This window comes from Engystomops pustulosus, chromosome 1, assembly GCF_040894005.1.
Source record: "Engystomops pustulosus chromosome 1, aEngPut4.maternal, whole genome shotgun sequence".
Classification (NCBI taxonomy): Eukaryota; Metazoa; Chordata; class Amphibia; order Anura; family Leptodactylidae; genus Engystomops; species Engystomops pustulosus.
This window is the reverse complement of record NC_092411.1, coordinates 2,772,510-2,791,782: the sequence shown is the minus strand read 5'-3', so window position 1 is coordinate 2,791,782 and position 19,273 is coordinate 2,772,510. Positions and strand designations below refer to the sequence as shown.

General features: G+C 47.4%; 2 protein-coding genes across 2 annotated transcripts in view; one reads left to right on the top strand and one right to left on the bottom strand.

Annotated features, from left to right (window-relative positions):
* LOC140085330 (uncharacterized) overlaps positions 1–19,273 on the top strand; it is a 309,037-nt gene that overhangs the window by 125,733 nt on the left and 164,031 nt on the right. The window lies entirely within an intron of this gene.
* LOC140114020 (uncharacterized) overlaps positions 9,645–19,273 on the bottom strand; it is a 43,801-nt gene continuing 34,172 nt past the window's right edge. Inside the window, exons 11-18 of the mRNA XM_072132677.1 lie at positions 16,982–17,500; positions 16,836–16,897; positions 16,200–16,334; positions 14,232–14,390; positions 14,045–14,153; positions 13,899–13,960; positions 13,588–13,699; positions 9,645–11,964 (exon numbers count right to left, since the gene is read on the bottom strand). Of these exons, the coding sequence (XP_071988778.1) occupies positions 10,478–11,964; positions 13,588–13,699; positions 13,899–13,960; positions 14,045–14,153; positions 14,232–14,390; positions 16,200–16,334; positions 16,836–16,897; positions 16,982–17,500 (2,645 nt within the window). The 3' untranslated portion in view covers positions 9,645–10,477. The remainder of the gene's footprint in view (positions 11,965–13,587; positions 13,700–13,898; positions 13,961–14,044; positions 14,154–14,231; positions 14,391–16,199; positions 16,335–16,835; positions 16,898–16,981; positions 17,501–19,273) is intronic.

Below are 19,273 nucleotides of genomic sequence, written 5' to 3'. Positions count from 1 at the left end.
CGACACCTCACACCTGTCCATCCCGCACCACCCGACATCTCACACCGGTCCATCCCGCACCACCAACACCTCACACCTGTCCATCCCGCACCACCCGACACCTCACACCGGTCCATCCCGCACCACCCAACACCTCACACTCGTCCATCCTGCACCTCACAACAGTCCATCCCTCACCACCGACACCTCATACTAGTCCATCCCGCACCACCCGACACCTCACACCGGTCCATCCCGCCCCACCTGACACCTCACACCGGTCCATCCCGCACCACCCGACACCTCACACCGGTCCATCCCGCACCACCCAACACCTCACAAAAGTCCATCCCGCACCACCGACACCTCACACCGGTCCATCCTGCACCACCCAACACCTCACACAGGTCCATCCCGCACCACCCAACACCTCACACCGGTCCATCTCGCACCATTTAACACCTCACACAAGTCCATCCTGCACCACCAACACCTCACACCAGTCCATCCCGCACCACCCGACATATCACACTGGTCCATCCCACACCACCGACACCTCACACCGGTCCATCCCGCACCACCCAACACCTCACACTGGTCCATCCTGCACCACCCAACACCTCACACTCGTCCATCCTGCATCACCCAACACCTCACACAGGTCCATCCCGCACCACCTGACACCTCACACCAGTCCATCCCGCACCACTCACACAGGTCTATCCCGCACCACCCAACACCTCACACAAGTCCATCCCACACCACCGACACCTCATACCAGTCCATCCCGCACCACCCGACATCTCACATCAGTCCATCTCGCAGCACCGAAACCTCACACCGGTCTATCCTGCACCACCCGACACCTCACACCGGTCCATCCCACACCATCCGACACCTCACACCTGTCCATCCTGCACCACGGACACCTCACACCGGTTCATCCCGCACCACCCGACATCTCACATCAGTCCATCCTGCACCACCGAAACCTCACACTGGTCCATCCTGCACCACCCGACATCTCACACCGGTCAATCCCACACCACCGAAACCTCACACCGGTCCATCCCACACCACCCGACACCTCACACTGGTCCATCCCGCACCACCCGACACCTCACACTGGTCCATCCCGCACCACCCAACACCTCACACCGGTCCATCCCGCACCACCCGACACCTCACACCAGTACATCCTGCACCACCCAACACCTCACACAGGTCCGTCCTGCACCACCCGACACCTCACACCAGTCCATCCCGCACCACCGACACCTCACACCGGTCCATCCCGCACCACGCAACACCTTACACCGGTCCATCCCGCACCACTTACACCTCACACAGGTCCATCCTGCACCACCGACATCTCACACCTGTCCATCCCGCACCACCCGACATCTCACACCTGTCCATCCCGCACCACCCGACATCTCACACTGGTCCATCCCGCACCACCGACACCTCACACCGGTCCATCCCGCAACACCCGACACCTCACACCGGTCCATCCCGCAACACCCGACATCTCACACCGGTCCATCCCGCAACACCCGACTTCTCACATCAGTCCATCCCGCACCACCGAAACCTCACACCGGTCCATCCTGCACCACCCGACACCTCACACCGGTCCATCCCGCACCGCCCAACTCCCCTTACATCGGCAACCACAATATTTAATTATACTGTTCTGGTTTAAAAACAAGCTGATAGGTATCCCATGTGAAGGTGTTTGACTTTGAGCCTACTTTGAAAACGGACCACCAACATAACGTGGACACTGGTTAAACGATCCTTCTGCCGTGGACAAAGTACCATGAGCAAATCTCGCACATCTGTGGCTGCAGCGCGGCTAAAAGAGTTCGCTAGGCCAAAAGCCCAAGATGGCGTCGCGGCAACAACAAGTGCGCGCGCTGCGCCTGGTGAGCTGCTGTTAACACTCAAAGAGGTATCTGCACAGCTCATAGCAGCAATCCAGCTCTCCACAGTGTCAGATAGATAGGAGAGATACGGGTGGATGTCGGGCTCCTGAGGCAAGACATGCAAAAGCTGAGGGAACGTGTCAAAGACACAGATGAGAGGATTCCCCATCTGGAAGATGACAATGCTCCAGTATCAGCCCAGATAGCGGCATTGGAGAAAGCGGCCGAATTGTGGGCCCAGAAATCAAACGATCTGGAAAATCACCTGCGACGCAGTAACATCAGAGTCCTTGGACTTTCAGAGAGGGCTGAAGGTACTGACCCTATTCTCTTTATGGAAAGATGGTTTAAGGAGATGCTCCCCGACCTAACCGTTTCTAAAATATACTCTGTGGAAAGGGCCTATCGGGCGACAGCCAAGCCACCACCTCCGGGCGCCTCCACGTCCCATGATAGTCTGCGCTGCTGTTATTTTACCTGAGGTGCAGACTTCCCTGTTTTATTTATACTGTGATAACTCTGTAATAGGGGGGTCTCACTCCTCATACATCGCTCAGTGAGATGGGAACCGGGTGTAGTCAGGGTGATATGTCTTTGCTCAAGCGTGGGTAAATTGTTGCTCATTTGTTATTCTAGGTGTTTACAACCCCCCTACCTCCTCTCTGAATGTACTACATGAGGCCGCATCCTTTGCTGTGCAATTCCCGCAGGCTACCCTCCTCTATATGGGGGAATTTAACGCCCTACACGATGCTGTTCTCGACAAATTTAGACATGACCCAGAACTAGAACCCCCCGACTTACAGACCCCTCTCTCCGATTGTTACTAGAACTTTGCTGGTCTGATATATGGAGGCTTCGCCATCCTTACACACGAGAATACACCTGCCATGCCCCTGGAGGTAATACCCTTTGCAGGATTGGTTATGTGTGCGGGAATGCAAGTGCGGTTGCGCTCGTTCATGACATTGTCCATCTACCGAGAGGTGTCTCTGAGTCTTCAATTTCCAGAGGTCCATGTCTCGACTAACCCACGGAAAATTCACTTCTTTTGGTTCTCACGCCTCCCTGCCACTGACCGTACCCCTGCTCTAATAGCTGACTACCTGGCATACAATGACATGACGGACCCTCAATCCTCAATACTTACAATCTGCAATTACTTATGTTAAGGAAAGAGGCTCGCAGGGAAGAGGCTGAATTAGTTAGCGCCTGTACCCGGCTAGAGGCAGCCTATGTTACGGATCCTTCTACTCTAAAGATAAGTGGTTGTCTACAGGCCGACAATATTTACACTGCCTTCATGAAAAAGAAAAGAGGCGTTCTTTTTTTGCACACCAAAAATGCTTTGAGTTGGGTAACCAGTCCAGTAGCTTATTAGTGCAACTAATAGATCAGAATACAGTGTCCCCAACAGTACTGCTGCTAACCTCTGCTGAAGGAACCGCTATCACATCTAATGATGACATTTTAGCGACCTTTCCTGAATTCTATAGAGATTTATACTCCACTCAGATTGACTGTTCTGAAGCCGCCACTAATGACTACCTCTCGGGGGCGGTTTATCCTACACTTCAGTCCAATCTCAGCGTGATATGCTAGACGTTTAACACTTGAGGAGCTCCAAGAGGCTTTAAAATTGATGGCAAGGGGTAAGGCGTCAGGGCCCGATGGCCTCCCCTTAGAGTTCTGGCTCCAATATCAGGACTCTCTACTGCCTCCCATGTTGCAAATGCTTAACTCCACTTTTGATAGGGGATATCTCCCGGATTCGTTCTACATGGTTAACATTGTGGTTATTCTTAAGCCAGATAAAAATCCAAAGGAATGTGGCTCTTATAGGCCCATTTCTTTGTTGAATAACGACTACAAAGTCTTAACCAAGATTTTGCCATGTAGACTGAACAAAGTCATTACATCTTTGGTTCATGAGGACCAATCAGGCTTTATGCCTGGGAGGTCCACCTCTGAGAACCTCCGTAGGTCACAAATCATTATGCAAATAGTTGTAGAGAGGAAAGAGTACTGGGCCTTGGCTTCACTAGATGTGGCCAAGGCCTTCGACTCTGTGGAATGGCAATACCTACAGGCGGAGCTACGTAGGTTCCGTTTTGGACCTAATTTTTGTAAATGGGTATCGATTTTCTATTGAAACCCGCAAGCCTCTTTATCCGTAAATGGCCTACTGTCCGACCCATTCCCGCTTGCAAGAGGCACATGTCAAGGGTGTCCTCACTCACCCTTCTTGTTCGCCTTAGCAACTGAACCGCCGGCAATTAAAATTCGCTTGGATACCATATTCGCCAGGGTGACCCATGGGAGGGGACAAGATCTTCTTGCCCTTTACGTGGATGATCTTCTTCTCATGTTGCACCCAGACACTTCCTTACCCAGAGCAATTGACTTGATAATTGACTTTAGTTTATACTCAGGCTTACGTATAAACTGGGGCAAAACGTGCCTAATGTATATGTCTCGGGGCAGGGCCAGTAACCCCCCTGAGAGTGTGTCTGACCTTGTGGTCGTTGATACATTTAAATACCTGGTAGTGATTCTAACCAGGCAGCCCAAGACGGCTCTAGATGCTAATGTCTCTCCTTTGCTGGGTTATTTCAGGGATAAAAACTTGGGCCGTTCTTCCCCTTTCAGTGGCTGGCAGGATTAATTTAGTTAAAATGGTGGTTCTGCCAAAATGCTTATATGTGATTCAACACGTTTTCTATCCGATCCCCACACACTTTTTTCATACTCTGGACTCCATGATAATTGCCTTCATCTGGGGATCCGTTAGATCACAAATTGCAGCTTGTTAAATTACAGAGACCCAAAACCCAAGCGGGTATGGCCCTTCCTAATATTTTTCTTTACCATTTAGCTGGACAGCACCTGGGTATCAGATTTCTAGGCACCTGGGTATCACATAAACCCCTCCAATACCCAGAAAAAAGACTAGCAGAGTATTTAAAGGTTGTAGGCGTATGGTCATTATCCAGAGATAGCAAAGGTACTAGGGGACTGCTGCCTATCCATAAAGGTAGCTAAGACAGTCTGGGGAGAGGCTGCACTTATTTGCCCTTCTACTGCTATCCCATCAGAAACCCCGCTATGGCATAACGATGAGCTGCCCCATTTGTCGCAACTGCGGAAACTGGTGGAAATCCCTTGGTGTACACACATTAGAGGTTTTGTATAAAGAAAATGTACTCCTCTCTTTTGACCAGATAAAAGAACAGTATCAGCTACAGCGCACCCACTTTTATGAGTACCTGCAGCTATGCCATGGGTTACAAACTAAATTCCCTGATCCCAACCTCACGGTTTCTTCGTATCTGCTTATAGGGGTAAGTCAGATTGCAGGGCCCAGGAGGAATAATCTCCACAATCTACTTACATCTTCTAAACAGTTTAGCCACTGTTAGCCACTCCATGGGATACCCTTGACTGATGAAGCCTTGGATCAAAGACTTCATCAGTCAAGGGTATCCCATGGAGTTTGCAACATTGCCCTCACCAGACAATTTTTGTATAATCCAATTGCCACCAGATGAACATCTATTTATAGATCCTGACTCTCTTAAACAAAACATGTGCTGTCTACAGTCCCCAAGGATCAAGAGAAGACGGTTTCTATCCCTCAATGTTTATAGGAAAGACATTTAGGTCCAAAATAAATCTGAAGCAATTAAATCAATATTCCAAAATTAAAATGGAGACCATAAGACCTGCAACTTGTCTTCTGAACGAGGACTCCTTCATGGAACCAGTGGATCTACGAGACTTGTATTACCATGTTCTATTTTGCAAGCAATCACAGCGTTTCCTGAGATTTGCAGTCCACACGAAGGGACTTTTCCAGTATTTTCAGTTCAGGGTACTTACCTTTCGACCTTTCTGGAGCCCCAAGGGTATTTACCAGAGTGATGTCGGAAGTATCAGCCTTTCTACACCTGAACGGCTTGGACAACTTTCCTTCTGTCAACCCAAACGCCGTCAAAGTTATAAGAAAACCTTGAATTTACCCTGAGAATCTTTTCCCTATTATGCCGGCTGGTAACGAAGAGAGATCGAAACTTTGTCCGTCTCAACAAAAATGCCTCCTAGCAGTGTTACTGGACACAAATCCATCGCATGTTCATCGATGAAGGTCACTTGATTTCTTTTCAGAAATAATGGACTCATACATTAATTTTCATCTCCAGTGTGGACTTATGCTGGCAGATAGAGGCATAGTTTTTGCCTTCATCAGGTAAGTATACGTTGTAAGATGGACATGTGTGCTCTGGGGAGCCATTGAAGTCTATAGAGGAGGCACCAGGCGACATAGCCCAATGTATAAGCATACAGGGGGACATAGCTTGCCACATTGGGAATCCTCCTGCCGTATCCTTACCTGCTTTACACAAGTCAGTTGTTAAAATTCTAGCCAGCTCAGCAAGCCAGGGAGAAGGCAGGCTGCGATCCGGCTCGCTCGCCTTGATGTGCTGCTGTGAGATGGGAAACTGCAAGCCTCCCCCTGTACAGGTGGTGCAATACCATCGTGTCTGCCTGCATGGGGTCCCTGCTACACAGGTAATAGGGTTAAATAGGCCTCTGACCTGTAACGCATAAACTGTCATCATTGCGCTGTGAGAGAAGAGGGAAAGATGTCCCCAGGAAAGAGGGGTGAGTATTAAGTATTTAGACAGTAGGGGCTCTATTAATGCTGGGGGCATTAGTACTACTAGGGGCATTAATACTACTAGTTACTGAGAGCACTGTTACTACTGTATACTTGTGGAGCTTATACTACGGGGGGGGGCACTATTAAAGAAACCTGTCAGCAGGGACCTCTCTCTTATGCAGGAGATGGGGCGCATGTGGACACGTAATCACTAATGATGAGTGGACCCGAACAAGTTCCAATATGTACCGAATTTGGCAAGTTTCGGCACACATGCATCGGGAGACCGAACAAATGCTGCTGTACGGACACTTTCTCTGTAGAACCATCACTCCTGTGATTCTTGTGGCTTCTCCCAATGTGGACCAGGCCCTCTGTAGTATCTCTGAACATGGCAGACGATACTACGTCTGGTACAGACTTCTGGTGACTCCTCTTCCCACTGGTCATGGCCATGATTGGATTAGACTTTCATAATCCATATTCCCGTTCATCAGTAACATTCGGATGATTTATTATTACTCTATTATTTATACTGTGTTTCACAGGAAAAAAAAACCTTAGGATTTTTCTGCCTTATTGGAGGACTTCATCCCTACTCCGATTACAATCCCTAGGGAGGAACACTTCAATCACCTCTATGCTCTGAACATAGTTCGGTGTCTTCTTAAAGAAAAGGGTCCACACTAAGATTTTGTACTCCCAACCAATGATTCTTGTTCTGGTTGTCGCAGAACTGTAGATATTCTAAGGAAAAATTGCAATTGAGCAGGAATTTCAATGCAGCTCGATGGGGGATATTCTTCTGTATAGAAAGAATGACCAGAGAAATGTGCCCCCTCCTCTTCCAGCTGAAGTCATTATGGAGCAGGAGGAGGAGGGAGCTGCAGGGAAGAGGGAGCTGACAGATGCAATTGACAAAAGAGATTCATATCAGGAAAATGCTAAACGTGAGAAATTGGGACCAATGTAAAGTCATATACAACAGATGAGAAGAAGAAATGTAATGTCACCTGTATGTGCAGTCGCTGTATCTCCTCCGAGTTCCATCACTCAGCAGGTTTATTACATTTCTTCTTCTCATCTATTGTGTATGACTTTCCCTGAGGATCCCCTCCCCCGGGGGCTTCCGTCCTTTCTAAATTGTATTGTTATCATTATTTTTTTCTGGAATAATAAAGATCCGAATATTTTTTGGTATTGAATTTCTTTCCCTTTATTTTTAACAGAAATGATTATTAATGTATTTCGCTTTATTAAAGTACAAAAAAAAAAAAATAATTTCCTCCGATCCCTCCATGTGAGGTATAAAAATATAATAAAAATTCTACAATTGAAATGTTTAGATACAGAATGATGCCATTTATTCTACAGTCTAGGACACCTCAGTGGTGGGATACAGTCTAGGAGGCCTCAGTGGTGGGATACAGTCTAGGACGCCTCAGTGGTGGGATACAGTCTAGGACACCTCAGTGGTGGGATACAGTCTAGGACACCTCAGTGGTGGGATACAGTCTAGGACACCTCAGTGGTGGGATACAGTCTAGGACACCTCAGTGGTGGGATACAGTCTAGGACACCTCAGTGGTGGGATACAGTCTAGGACACCTCAGTGATGGGATAGTCTACAGTCATGGGCAAAAGTTTTGAGACTGATACAAATGTAAATTTTTACAAAGTCTCCGGCATCAGGTGTTATAATGGTAATTTGCATCTACTCCAGAATGTTATACAGAGGGATCAGCTTAACAGCAATTAATTGCAAAGTCAATATTTGCCTAGAAAATGAACTTTTTCCCCCAAAACATGTTTCAACTTCATTGCAGGCGCCTTAGAAAGAGTAGCTGCCATGGTGTCAGTGATGTCTCCAGTAACACAGGTGCGGGGGCTGATGAGGACAGGGCTGGAGATCAATCTGTCAGGATTAGGTAACAATCACACCCCTGGACACTTTACAAGGAGGCTGGTGCTTGGCATCATTGTTTCTCTTCTGTTACCCATGGTTATCTCTAAAGAAACACGTGCAGTCATCATTGCAGTGCACAAATGCAAATGCCATCTCCAGCATGATGGAGCTCCTGCCATATAGCAAAAGGGGAGAACTAAATGGCTCAGGGAACAAAACAGAGATTTTGGGTCCATGGTCTGGAAACTCCCCAGATCTTAATCCCATTAATTAATTAATCCCATAATCAAGAGACGGGTGGACAAACAAATTGTGACAAAATGCAAGCAGTGATTGTGCAAGAATGGACGGCTATCAGTCAGGATTTGGTGCAGAAGGTGAGTGAGAGCCGCCAGGGAGAATTGCAGAGGTCCTGAAGAAGAAGGGTCAACACGATCACTGAAAATACCGACTCGCTGAAGTAACTCCTTCTCACTGACAATAAAAGCTTTTGTTCCTCATAATATGATTGCACTTGTATTTCTGTATGTGATAAAAACAACTAAAAAACCAGAGGGGAACACATCATGTGACAATATAATAATTTCTGTAATTCTCAAAACTTTTGGCCATGACTGTAGGACATCTCAGTGGTGGGATACAGTCTAGGACACCTCAGCGGTGGGATACAGTCTACGAGGCCTCAACAGCGGGATACAGTCTAGGACACCTCAGCGGTGGGATACAGTCTAGGACGCCTCAGCGGTGGGATACAGTCTAGGGCGCCTCAGCGGTGGGATACAGTCTAGGAGGCCTCAGTGGTGGGATACAGTCTAGGACGCCTCAGTGGTGGGATACAGTCTAGGACGCCTCAGTGGTGGGATACAGTCTAGGAGGCCTCAGCGGTGGGATACAGTCTAGGACGCCTCAGCGGTGGGATACAGTCTAGGACGCCTCAGCGGTGGGATACAGTCTAGGACGCCTCAGCGGTGGGATACAGTCTAGGACGCCTCAGCGGTGGGATACAGTCTAGGACGCCTCAGCGGTGGGATACAGTCTAGGACGCCTCAGCGGTGGGATACAGTCTAGGACGCCTCAGCGGTGGGATACAGTCTAGGACGCCTCAGCGGTGGGATACAGTCTAGGACGCCTCAGCGGTGGGATACAGTCTAGGACGCCTCAGCGGTGGGATACAGTCTAGGACGCTTCAGTGGTGGGATACAATCTAGGAGGCCTCAGTGGTGGGATACAGTCTAGGAGGCCTCAGTGGTGGGATACAGTCTAGGACACCTCTCTTTTCTGTCAATTACTGTGAGATCCTCCCTGCACACGGCTGAGACACAGGATGATATCCAGAGCCTTGATGGATCACAGATGTTTATTGGCGAATCATTATTAATCACTAATCACTTTCTCTTCTGACTTGTGACTATCACTGTTCGGCTACAATCACAAGTAACATGATTTTGTTGTTGGAGAGCACATGGCCCCATGAATTTCTATGGGATTTTTTGGGAGATTTGGCCCAGTAGAGACCGTGGTAGCGGTGATTCGGGATGCAGTCCAAGACAGTGACACCAAAGTTTAGTCCAAAACAGGTCTCGCCTGCGTTTATTCCAGCAGCAGGTATAAAATAAAACAGCCTGTACATACAGGCATCAAAACACAAAACAAAATCCTACCTGTCTGGGTGCTAACTAAACACAGTTCCTCTAACTCACCACTAAAATATAAAGGATGTCGCTGCTCCAGGCACAGAGGTCAGGGCTGTGCGTGCTCTCCAGCCTCGTCTTAGAGCCAACACTCTCAGCTCTGCTCAGCAGCTTTATCCTCCCTGATTAGGCTGCTCCCACCACCTGTGTCCAAGGTGCGGGACAACACAACCTCAGCATTAAGGCCTTGCATAGTAGGAAAACCCATGGGAAACATACCACCCATCCACATTTAACCCCTTCAGTGTCTCACAGCTTATACACGCAGCGCTGGTTTCTGTGGCCTTGAGTGTGAGTCTGAAAGAGACCACTGTCATATGTGAGTTCTCTGATGAGCAACAAGATATGAGTTCTTGGCAAAACATTTCCCACATTCTGAGCATAAGAAGGGCAGCACTCCTGTGTGAATTCTCTGATGAGTAACAAGACTTGATCTGTGAGTAAAACATTTCCCACATTCTGAGCATGAGAACGGCTTCTCTCCTGTGTGAATTCTCAGATGTTTATCCAAAGTTGATTTCTGGCTAAACATTTTTCCACATTCTGAACATGAGAATGGCTTCTCTCCTGTGTGAATTCTCCAATGTCCATCCAACTTTGATTTATCGTTAAACGATTTCCCACATTCTAAACATGAAAACGGTTTCACCCCTGTGTGAATTCTCCGATGTACATCCAACTGGTTCTTATTGTTAAACGATTTCGCACATTCTAAACATGAAAACGGTTTCTCCCCTGTGTGAATTCTCTGATGTATAACCAATTGTGATTTCTGGCAAAAACATTTCCCACATTCTGAACATAAAAATGGCTGCTCACCTGTGTGAGTTCTTAGATGTGTTTTAAGATAATATTTGGTGAGAAAACATTTCCCACATTCTGAACATAAATATGGCTGCTCACCTGTGTGAGTTCTTAGATGTGTTTTAAGATAATATTTGGTGAGAAAACATTCCCCACATTCTGGGCATGAAAATTTCTTTACCCCTGTGTGAATTGTGTGATGTTGAATCAGACTCGATTTCTGAGTAAAACATTTCCCACATTCTGAACATGAATAAGGCTTCTCTCCTGTGTGACTTCTCTGATGTATAACAAGATCCAATTTTACGTTAAAACATTTGCTACACTCGGAACATGAAAATGGCTTCTCCCCTGAGTGAAGTCTTTGATGTTTATCCAATTGTGATCTGTAGGTATAACATTTCCCACATTCCGAACATGAAAATGGCTTCTCTACTGTGTGACTTCTCCGATGACTAACCATATCTGATTTCTGAATGAACCGTTTTCCACATTTGGAGCAGGAGAATGACTTCTCCACTGTGTGAATTCTTTTATGCATATGCAAATTTTCCTTCTGATTAAAAGATTTACCACATTCTTGACATGAGAATGGCTTCTCCCCTGTGTGAATTATCAGATGTCTTACAAGACCTGATTTCCTGTTAAATGATTTGCTGCATTCTGAACATTGATGTCTCTTCTTCCCTGTGTGAATTATCAGATGTCTTACAAGAACTGATTTCCTGTTAAATGATTTGCTGCATTCTGAACATTGATGTTTCTTCTTCCCTGTGTGAGATCCTCGATCTCCTCCTTGAGAGTCATTTTGCAGTAGCGTCTGTGATGAATCAGAGGATGAGACGTGTATAATAGGATCAGATGAGGGGTCTTCCCTGTGAGGGGCTGGGGGTATATCCGGGGTCATGGTCTGCGCTTCATATGTATCTTGTGTGGTACCAGGATCATTACAGGCAGAAGACATCAGATGTTCCTCTGAGCTCCTCGTGTTGTTATCTGACAAAAAATAATATAATGTAAAACAAGTAAAAATAAATACAATGTGGAAGACTTGTAGGTAAATTATTAAGCAACTCAAAGGAGAGAAGACATTGCCGTCCATCATTAGAACACGGAGACCCATCTGAACACATCTGCCCCATCCTCTCCCTGTCTCCACACTGTTTATACTGGGCAAGGGGGGGGGGGGGGACATAGACGTGCGATGGCCTGTTTCCATGTACAGCCGTGCGAGGGCTTGTTTCCGTGTACAGAGCCATGCGAGGGCTTGTTTCCGTGCACAGAGCCGTGCGAGGGCTTGTTTCCATGTACAGAGCCGTGCGAGGGCTTGTTTCCATGTACAGAGCCGTGCGAGGGCTTGTTTCCATGTACAGAGCCGTGCGAGGGCTTGTTTCCGTGTACAGAGCCATGCGAGGGCCTGTTTCCGCGTACAGAGCCGTGCGAGGGCTTGTTTCCGTGCACAGAGCCGCGCGAGGGCTTGTTTCCGTGCACAGAGCCGTGCGAGGGCTTGTTTTCTGTGAAACAATTTGTACTTTCCAGTGATTGTATCTAATATTCCAAGCCATGAACGGGGAAGTGGGAAAAAATTCCAAATGTGGCCGTTCACTTTTTGTCCCAAATGACACCTGCACTTTATTCCTTAGGTTGGTACAATCACAGGGGAAATGAATTTATAAAAGGTTTTTATTGATTTAAAAAATGAAAACCTTTGGTAAAAAATAAAATTTCTTAAATTTGTCATCTTCTGGCAATAATATGTTTCATACTACAGCGTACGGAGCTGGGGGAAGGGTAATTTTTTGCAGGAGGAGATGACTTTTTTCATTGCTACCATTTTGGGGACTGTACAATTTTTTGATCACTTTTTATGAGTTGCGAAATGGTAAAAAAAAGTGGTGATTCAGACATTTGGGCGCCAATTTACATTATTCCTCGTGTTGAATCCCATAGACTTTTTTATTTTTTGATAGTTTGATCATTTTGGGATGCAGTGATTTCCGATATTTATGATTCCATTTACTTTTGTATAAGTTCTAGGGGAAGGGGGTGATTTGAACATTTAGGTTTTTTCAAATAAAATTTTTTCCCCCCAAAATATATGGGAGCTTTGCTAGTGAATGACCTGCCTGGGAGTCTAGCGGTGACTACTCACCTGGGGGGACATGTGCCGGGACATCCTCCTTACACTCCTCACCTGGGGGGACATGTGCCGGGGCGTCCTCCTCACACTCCTCACCTGGGGGACATGTGCCGGGGCGTCCTCCTCACCTGGGGGGACACGTGCCGGGGCGTCCTCCTCACCTGGGGGGACATGTGCCGGGGTGTCCTCCTCACATTCCTCACCTGGGGGGACATGTGCCGGGGCGTCCTCCTCACATTCCTAACCTGGGGGAACATGTGCCGGGGCGTCCTCCTCACCTGGGGGGACATGTGCCGGGGCGTCCTCCTCACACTCCTCACCTGGGGGGACACGTGCCGGGGCGTCCTCCTCACACTCCTCACCTGGGGGGACACGTGCCGGGGCGTCCTCCTCACCTGGGGGGACACGTGCCGGGGCGTCCTCCTCACACTCCTCACCTGGGGGGACATGTGCCGGGGCGTCCTCCTCACACTCCTCACCTGGGGGGACATGTGCCGGGGTGTCCTCCTCACACTCCTCCTCATCCCTCACACACGTCTCTTCTTTTATGGCTGCACCGATAATGTCCACATCTTTCTCCTCATCCAGAAGCTGAGAAACAAATATTCTAATAGTCAGAAGATGCTGGAGAAGAGGCCGGGAATCCAGCGCTACTTATCTCTGAGGAACATGGAGAAGATCCAGAGCACATGCCATGTCTATGCTCCATCCTCCAGGAGAAGACATCTAATACTGAGGAGCAGGAGGTGACAGCCGTCTACAGCTCATAGGGAGAGACATCTCCACCTACCTGATCCTCCTGTGCAGGACGGGGACATCTCTCCGGGGATCTTCTCTCCCTGGATGGAGGGACTGTAGGGATCACATACACAGACTATATGTATTATATATACAGATAATACAGAGGGGACACGTGTCTATAGTCCTGTCTATTACCTGGTGATGCAAGGCTCCGCAGCTCCTGGTAGTGCTCCTTGTGTCCTTCTACATACTCCCACTCCTCCATGGAGAAATAGACGGCCACATCCTGACACCTTATAGGAACCTGACACACACAATGGCTACAGTCATCCCCCGGAGCCTCCATTACTGGATCATGTCCCAGCATTCCCAGCAGTGTCACCTCTCCAGTCAGCAGCTTCGTCATCTTCATGGTCAGTTCTAGGATCTGGTCATGTATCAGGGGGTGAGGCCGGGGGATGGGGCGCAGGGGTCCCCCCCATTCTTCATACACAGGGGCCGGACAGCGCTCACTAGACGTCTTCTTCACTAATGTGTAATCCTGGTTATGGGGAGACAGCGGGATAATACTATTACATGTATAAGGGTGTGGGGTTTGTGTGATGTATCCTGCACGTTCCCCTCGTGTACTCGCCTCTGTCTCTACCTTCTTGTTGGTTTGGTTTATCTTTGTATACGGCCTCATGTATTTTATAGGAGCACAGCACAACCAAGCTTAGCTAAGGAGCTGCCACTCTTGTTAGGTCATAACTCCTCCCAACTAAACTAATCACCAAATGGAAAGAGAAATAAGGAAAGAGGCGGAGCTAAGATCTTTCTAGAGACAGAAGAGAAAGACAACGATCCTGAGGTAAAAGTTATGAGGGAAAAGACAAAGGAAACCTCCCCATAGATATAAGGGGAAGAGCTCCCTCTAGTGAGGGGGTAAAGACACATCTGGTGACACCCGTCTTATATAACCAACTACAGGCCGTCAGGGGAAACATACAAGATAAAATCACTGGGAATAGAACGTTCTTATTATTTGTGTCTCAGGAAATAATATTTAATTCACTGCAAACTTTACAGACACTTTATGATAAGGAGAAAACTTGGCTTTTATTTCATCTTTAATTATTAAAATGAGCTCACTAGGATAAACACACAAACACATAAAGGGTAGGGCGAGTGCAGACGTATTTGTCACTCAGGTGGATTGTTCACTGCTCCCTCAATTCTCACATAATCCTCGGGGCTGATCAGTTTGGGAATGCGCTAGTGTGACGTATTGTTATATGTTTAATGGAAATGTTTTTATTTTTCATATGATTTCTAAATGCTGAAAACTAAGACGAGGCCAGACTATGGATGAATACTGAGAAGACTCGGCTGTGCAGTGTAAGAATGTGGCCTTGACTGATTTACGTTACTAGTTATTCCCGGGAAAGAGATGTCTTTTGTTCCTGCAATCATATTATAATTTACTAACCAATGAACTACGGACATTACTTCTTATCTTTGGCTAACCACGCCAGGTGAATAAAGCTCATACACATCTGCCTAGCAGCTTGGAGAGGTTGAGATGTTATACCATACGTTGTTTGGTCGGATTTCTTTTCCTGAGCTCACCTGTGACTGTTATCAGTATTAGAGAATCTGAGGTTGTGTGAACAAGGGCAAAACTTGTCGCTAGTTTCTCAATATTCATTGCATCGAGCCATCCCCATGCAGATCCCTGGCTTGTAGTGACCCTAAATCCCTAATACTCCATAACCCTATACGTATTTCACTCAGACATGAGTTCTTCAGGGGTTAAAGTAGGTCTACAGTTTTAGTTTCAAACCAACTTACCAACACTTGGCCACATGGTGCAAGCGCGCCCCCAGCATAAGATTATAGCCATGGCCCGCCCCGGCCTGCCCATATTTATAGAGCTCAATGCACTTCTAGGTAATGCCCACAAAACCATATCCACCCAATCCGCACTGAACATCAGTCCATCATGTGCCCACAGCATCTGCATCATCACCAAGGGCCTCTGCTCCAGGGTATCACATGACATTGTCACATGATCCGGCGGGAGGGGTGAGGGGCGGAGGCAATGGTCCCAGTGAGACAGCAACCAAAGCCACATCCACTGGTAGGCGGACTTAACTTTTGGGCTTCCAATGGAGGTAAAGAATCAACCAATCACTAAGGGAACAGTGACTTCCCCCACCTTTACTACAGATGTTGACAACCAGGACAATTGTAGGTAGACAACCAATATAATTCCCAAAAAAGGTGCACCTGTATTATTATTTATAGAAGATCACATGACCTGTCATTACCAGAAATACTAAGGTCATGTGACATCATCAGGATCTCTCACCTTTCCTGTGAGCCGGTAGAGGATCTCTAGGGTGAGGTGCAGGACGCGCTCCGCCATCTTGTCCCCCCCTCTCTCCATCCTGGATGAGTCGCTCTGGAATATTCTCCGATATAGAAGATTCCGGATTGTAAGAACCTGAAGAGGAAGAAGAGAAATCCAGAGACCGGAGGAGATTACAGGGAGGATGTAGTGTCCCCCCCGCCATGTGCAGTCCCATATAATGTACACCGCCCTCGCCATGTGCTGTCCCATATAATGTACACCGCCCTCGCACCATGTGCAGTCCCATATAATGTACACCGCCTCGCACCATGTGCAGTCCCATGTAATGCACCCCCCCCCGCCATGTGCAGTCCCATGTAATGTACACCCCTCCCCCAGGTCTCTTCTTTTATGGCTGCACTGATAATGTCCACATCTTTCTCCTCATTCAGAAGCTGAGAAACAAATATTCTAATAGTCAGAAGATGCTGGAGAAGAGGCCGGGAATCCAGCGCTACTTATCTCTGAGGAACATGGAGAAGATCCAGAGCACATGTCATGTCTATGCTCCATCCTCCAGGAGAAGACATCTAATACTGAGGAGCAGGAGGTGACAGCCGTCTACAGCTCATAGGGAGAGACATCTCCACCTACCTGATCCTCCTGTGCAGGACGGGGACATCTCTCCGGGGATCTGCTCTCCCTGGATGTAGGGACTGTAGGGATCACATACACAGACTATATGTATTATATATACAGATAATACAGAGGGGACACGTGTCTATAGTCCTGTCTATTACCTGGTGATGTCAGGCTCCGCGGCTCCTGGTAGCTCTCCTTGTGTCCTTCTACATACTCCCACTCCTCCATGGAGAAATAGACGGCCACATCCTGACACCTTATAGGAACCTGACACACACAATGGCTACAGTCATCCCCCGGAGCCTCCATTACTGGATCATGTCCCAGCATTCCCAGCAGTGTCACCTCTCCAGTCAGCAGCTCCGTCATCTTCATGGTCAGTTCTAGGATCTGGTCATGTATCAGGGGGTGAGGCCGGGGGATGGGGCGCAGGGGTCCCCCCCATTCTTCATACACAGGGGCCGGACAGCGCTCACTAGACGTCTTCTTCACTAATGTGTAATCCTGATTATGGGGAGACAGCGGGATAATACTATTACATGTATAAGGGTGTGGGGTTTGTGTGATGTATCCTGCGGGTTCCCCTCGTGTACTCGCCTCGGTCTCTACCTTCTTGTTGGTTTGGTTTATCTTTGTATACGGCCTCATGTATTGTATAGGAGCACAGCACAACCAAGCTTAGCTAAGGAGCTGCCACTCTTGTTAGGTCATAACTCCTCCCAACTAAACTAATCACCAAATGGGAAGAGAAATAAGGAAAGAGGCGGAGCTGAGATCTTTCTAGAGACAGAAGAGAAAGACAACGATCCTGAGGTAAAAGTTATGAGGGAAAAGACAAAGGAAACCTCCCCATAGATATAAGGGGAAGAGCTCCCTCTAGTGAGGGGGTAAAGACACCTGTGGTGACACCCGTCTTATATCACCAACTACAGGGAGTCAGGGGGAACATACAAGATAAAATCACTGGGAATAGAACCTTCTAATTATTTGTGTCTCAGGAAATAATGATTAATTCACTGCAAACTTTACAGACACTTTATGATAAGGAGAAAACTTGGCTTTTATTTCATCTTTAATTATTAAAATGAGTTCACTAGGATAAACACACAAACACATAAAGGGTAGGGCGAGTGCAGACGTATTTGTCACTCAGGTGGATTGTTCACTGCTCCCTCAATTCTCACATAATCCTCGGGGCCGATCAGTTTGGGAATGCGCTAGTGTGACGTATTGTTATATGTTTAATGGAAATGTTTTTATTTTTCATATGCTTTCTAAATGCTGAAAACTAAGACAAGGCCAGACTATGGATGAAGACTGAGAAGACTCGGCTGTGCAGTGTAAGAATGTGGCCTTGACTGATTTACGTTACTAGTTATTCCCGGGAAAGAGATGTCTTTTGTTCCTTATAATTTACTAACCAATGAACTACGGACATTACTTCTTATCTTTGGCTAACCACGCCAGGTGAATAAAGCTCATACACATCTGCCTGGCACAGTGATGGCAAACCTTTTGAACACCAAGTGCCCAAATTACAACCAAAAGCCACATATTTTTCACAAAGTGCCAATGTGACAATTTAAGTAGTAACTTGTTACTTCCTGCTGTGTCATAGGTTTAAATTGTATAGGTACCTGAGGACGGCAATACAGTAGAAAGAAGGAGAAGAAGTTTGGATTATCATTGTAGCTTCCTTCTAGGGTCCTGGGCTGTCTGGGACTGCAAGAGGCCTTGAGTCATGTCTGGCAAACCCTGCCCTGGGGTGATGGTAAGGGTGCCCATATAGAGGGCTCTGAGTGCCACCTCTGGCACCCGTGCCATAGGTTCGCCACCACTGGCCTAGCATTTCGGAGAGGTTGAGATGTTATGCTTTGTCGGATTTCTTTTCCTGAGCTCACCTGTGACTTCTCAGTATTCGAGAATCTGAGCTTGTGTGAACAAGGGCAAAACTTGTCACTAGTATCTCATTATTCATTACATCAAGCCATCCCCATGCAGATCCCTGGTTTGTAGTGACCCTAAATCCCTAATCTCTAAAGTAGGTCTACAGATTTAGTTTCAAACAAACATCAACACTTGGCCACATGGTGCAAGTGCACCCCCAGCATTAGATTATAGCCTTGGCGCCGCTCCCCCCGGGGTATAACATGACATTGTCACATGATCAGGAGGGCGGGGGCGAGGGAGGGGGCGATGGTCCCAGTGAGACAGCAATCAAAGCCACACCCACTGGTAGGCGGACTTAACTTTCAGGCTTCCAATGGAGGTAAAGCATCAACCCATCACTAAGGAAACAGTGACTCTTCCGCAACCTTTACTACGGATGTTAACAACCAGAACAATTGTACAAATGTAGGTAGACAACCATTTTGATTCCCAAAAAAGGTGCACTCATATCCAACCCCAGAATCCACATTACTCCAAGCAGGTATCCACATGTAATGAAT